This window comes from Humulus lupulus, chromosome 6, assembly GCF_963169125.1.
Source record: "Humulus lupulus chromosome 6, drHumLupu1.1, whole genome shotgun sequence".
NCBI classification, from domain to species: Eukaryota; Viridiplantae; Streptophyta; class Magnoliopsida; order Rosales; family Cannabaceae; genus Humulus; species Humulus lupulus.
Window position 1 is genome coordinate 57877845 of NC_084798.1, and position 4853 is coordinate 57882697.

The window sequence follows — 4853 nt, forward strand, 5'->3', positions numbered from 1 at the left end:
GGGGATAAGGGATCTCCTTGACGAAGACCCTTAGCACCTAGAAAGCCACCTTGAAATCTGCCATTCATTAGGAGAGAGTAAGAGGAACTCTTGATACAAATCATGATCAGCTGAATGAATCTAGTAGGGAAGTTTAAGGCATTAAGAAAATCTTCCACAAACTTCCAGTCCACAGTGTCATAAGCCTTACTGATGTCTATTTTAATAGCACAGCGAGGAGATGTGTTTTTCCTCCTATAATTCTTCAAGATATCTTGAAGAATCATCACATTATGAGCAATGGATCTTCCTTGGACAAATGCTCCTTGATTCTGATGAATCAGACTAGGAAAAACTGAAGCAAGTCTCGAACACAAAAGCTTCGATATGCATTTGTAAATCGTTGAGCAGCAGGCAATCGGCCTATAATCTAAAGCTCTGGTCGGATTCTCAATTTTAGGAATAAGAGAGATCGTGGTGTTATGAAACTCTGAAGGCATGAAACCAATCTCAAAAAAATTGACCACAGCAGCACAGACGTCTTTCCCAATAACAGGCCACATACTCTTGAAGAAACCCGACCCAAATCCATCAGGTCCTGGGGATTTAGTATCAGGGATACTGAACATTGCTTTCTTTATCTCCATAGCAGAAAACGGCTTCAGCAGACCTACTTGCTGGTCTAAAGAAAGCTTGGTACCTTGCTCCAAACACCTCAAGTTCAGTCTGGACGTGACTGTACTGTTGCTGCCCATGAAGCTTCGAAAATGGTTAAGAAAATGCTCCACCACATCAGCAAATTTATCAACAACTACTCCATGTTCTGTCATAAACGAGACAATTCTGTTATCCATTCTTCTCTCTTTAAAAATGCATGGAAATAAGAAGTGTTAGAGTCTCCTTTTTTCAGCCATGTGATTTTACTTCTCTGACTAAGAAATTTATGATACATTTTCTCTTGCATATCATAATGAGTACCTGCAACTGATTCCAGCTCCTGAAAGTTAGTGTCATCAGGATGAGCTTGAGCTTGAAGTTTAGCCTCACTTAAGCTAGTTTTCGCATCCTGAAATCTTTTCCCAATATCACCAATCACTTCATGGTTGAACTTCTTGAGGCAATGTTTGACTCTCATAAGCTTTATGTGAATTCCTTTAAGACCTTGAGACGAAACAGGCCTCTTCCAACTCTGCTCCACAGTGAGTTTAAAATCATGATGTTCAGCCCAAAAGTTGAAAAACCTAAAAGGTTTGATCCCAATAGTCTCTGTAGCTGAAGCTGAGATTACACAAGAACAGTGATCAGATGTTGTTTCCCAACTAAATCGAGCTACTGTGTTAGGAAAGGAATCATGCCAATCCTCATTAACAAAGGCATGATCAATCTTGGAATATATGCGACTAGAACCAACTTGGTTATTGGTCCAAGTGAAATTCGAGCCACTTCTTTTCAGAGCTACAACATTAGATTGGTCGAACCACATATTAGAATCAAACAACTCAGCTGGTGAAATAGGATTCCCTCCACTTCTGTCATCACTAAAAAATACTGAGTTAAAATCCCCAAGGATTAACCAAGGAGGCACTGGAAAACTGAGATGCCCCAAATTAGACCACAATACCTTCCTGTCCTCAATGGAATTTAGGCCATAAACAAAAGTGAGACTGAAAGTATCAGCTTGTCCAGCCATTTTAACCATACAGTGAACATGTTGAGTCGATTCAGAAATAACCACAACCTTAACAAAACTTTTCCTCCATTTGATTAGCAGCCTACCTTCAACAATAGGACTGGTATGAAACTCCCAATTGGTAAATTTATTGTCCATCAACTCCTGAACTTTATTCCCTTTTAGCTTAGTTTCTAACAACCCTCCAATTCCAATTTTATTCACATTGCAAAATTCCAGCACAACTTCTTGCTTTCCTTTTTTATTCAACCCCCTAACATTCCAACTTCCTATACTACAACAGTCCATAGCTAAACAGCAGACAGGTCAGGACCCCTTATTTCTCTGCAATCAACCTTCTCTTCCTCAGTACCGTCCTTATCCTACAGAACACAGAAACCATTCTTTGAACTCTGCCCAGCATCCAGGTCCTTAGAAGATGAGAGAGCTACAACCTGTTCCTTCAGTTTAACACCAGAAGTTTTTCGAGGTTTCTGCCAATCATTGTTATTCAACATAGCAATATCTTTTTTCCTAGTATCAGAGTGCATTACCTTTGAGGTTCCAGGAGCAATAGGAGGATTTGAAGTTTTTACCTCTGGTTTAGCCACAGGATCATTCCTCTCAGCCATCCTCTGCCTCTTCTCAGTTTCCCCTTTTCTACAGTCTGCCATGATATGGCCAAAACCCATACACGTTCTGCATTTCACTGGAAGCCACTCGTAATCTATCCCCTGTTCCACCAACTGACCTTTTTCATTTAGAAACTGAATCACTCTCGGAGGGTTATCCGTAATATCCATTTCAACCAGAATTCGGGCAAACTAAATCCTAGTACGATCCCTTGTATATTGATCCACCATTATAGGTTTTCCAATAGTGCTAACCAAGGCACTAAGGCATTTATTCCCCCAATATTGAAGCCCAAGATCATGGAGACGAATCCACAATGGAACAGAACGAACTAGCTTAATCGCATCAAGATCCAAAGACCACGGTCTAACTATAACCGGCTTCCTATCAAACTGAAGAACACCATTCTCTAAAACCAGATCTCTAGTCGCTTCATCATTAAATTTCACCATTGTTAAACCCATGGTCATACGAGCTATCTGGGAAATCCCAAGATGACCCCAAATACGCTTTATATAACCCTCAAACACCACCATTGGAGGGTTAGCCCCCAACACCATACATATTACAGCAGTGCTCCAATTCGCTGCTTGTATCTTCACCTCCTCATGGTCGTTTTGGGCTATCTTGATGCCATCCTTGATCATAGGTTCCTGATACGTGAGATGAGGGTCACTAAAATTTTATGATTGGTAATTTTATTTTATTTAAATTATAGTTAAAAATTATTTTTCTGATGAATTTTTAATTATACTTAAATTTTTATTTAATTAATTATTAAAATTTTATTAATTTTACTATCTCCAACAAAATTTGGGCAGCATAACGACTATATTTCAAACTATCCCAAAAATTGAAAAACCTACAAATTAAACATATATATAACCAGAATATTCCCAGAGCAATATACAAAACATTCTCATAACATGCACAACATAAACCAAGATTAATAACATATATCAAATCTTTTTATATCATTTTATATCAGTAACATCAAAAAAATTTATTTAATAAATATTTATAAACAAATAATATTTAATATAAAAAATATAATATATATTTTTTTAATATACATAATCTAATCTATTTTTTAATATACATATTAAGCATTAAAATTAAAAAATATACATACTCCAATCAAATTTTTTTAATAAATACTAAAATCGTATTTTATTTTTCATTATTAATCTCATTTTTATAAAACTACACATATTTATTTATTTTTTTAAAAGAAAAATATAACTATAATACCAAATATCACACACATACATTTATATTAATCAATTTTCTAAAAAAATTTAACATTAAATAAACATATACACACACACATTTACACATATACATAAACATATATATAAACACATTTACACATATACATAAACATATATCATATGCATATATATAAATATATATATTCAGATATATAAATATATACATATACTCGGATATAAAAACATATATAAATATATATAACGAAATAAATATATATATAAACCGAAATATATATATATAAAAATATATATATAAACTAACATTTTTAGTCTTATTTTACCGAGAGGAGCTACACACCTGTTTATATTAGGGAGAGAATAACAAAAAAAAATACAATTACAAAACAAAATATAGAGAAAAAAATCCAAAAATGTTAAAAATACCGAATACTAACCATGAGAGATAAGCTTCACTAACCTTGAGAGAGAAGCCACGGTGGGATTATGGCTCACGGTGGTCGGAGAGATTATCACAGAGGAGAGAGAGAGAGAGAAGCTTTGTTTCGAAACTGTAAAACTGAAATGGGGAAGAAGGAGGTTCGGGCGGCTAGGTATATCGTTATAACTTTTGCCGGCGCGTTTCGTTGCGCCGGAAAAAGTCTAAAACTGCGCCGGCAAAAGTGTTTAAGTAAACCCTAAAATAAAACGACGTCGTTCTAATTATCTCGACTTTTGCCGGCGCGTTTTTGCACTTTTGCCGGCGCAACTAAACGCGCCGGCAAAAGTATGCCCACCTACCTTATTTCAAACGTGTGAAAATTTAAAAAACACGTTGACTTTTGCCGGCGCGTTAGGTGAAATGCGCCGGCAAAAGTTTGTATGTTTTATTTTGAAAATCTGGCATTACTTTTGCCGGCGCAACCCCGAATTGCGCCGAGAAAAGTCACCTTTACCGGCGTGAAATTGCGCCGGCAAAGGGTTTGATCTTTGCCGGCGCAATTCACGAATTGCGCCGGTGAAAGTGATTTTTGCCGGTGCAATTCCGAATTGCGCCGGCAAAGAACTGGTTTCTTGTAGTGCGTGGGAACATTGCGTAATTGTGACGTTTTAAAAACGATAATTCTACATGTCTTACTTTTATCGTTTTAACATGGTTTATTTTTCTTAAAATTTCTAGGTTTGATTAAATTTCTCAAAACATTATTTTATTTAGCTTAAAAAATAAAATATGTGACAATTTCATTTATTATTCTCAACTTACAAAGAATTAACAAAAAGTTTGGAATTTAATTAAAATACCTATGATTAATATGTTTATTTCGAAAAATAAATTTTAATATTGGTTAATTGTGTTACATAAA

At 35.4% G+C, this 4853-nt stretch overlaps 1 protein-coding gene across 1 annotated transcript; it reads right to left on the minus strand.

Moving 5' to 3' along the window:
* Positions 1-805: 805 nt before the first annotated feature.
* Positions 806-1957, minus strand: LOC133785130 (uncharacterized). Its single transcript, XM_062224385.1, has one exon. The coding sequence runs from the start codon at positions 1955-1957 to the stop codon at positions 806-808; it is 1152 nt and encodes a 383-aa protein (XP_062080369.1).
* Positions 1958-4853: the final 2896 nt, after the last annotated feature.

Excerpts from the sequence above, each read along its gene's own strand:
- LOC133785130 (XM_062224385.1), bottom strand. The coding sequence starts at position 1,957 with ATGGACTGTTGTAGTATAGGAAGTTGGAATGTTAGGGGGTTGAATAAA.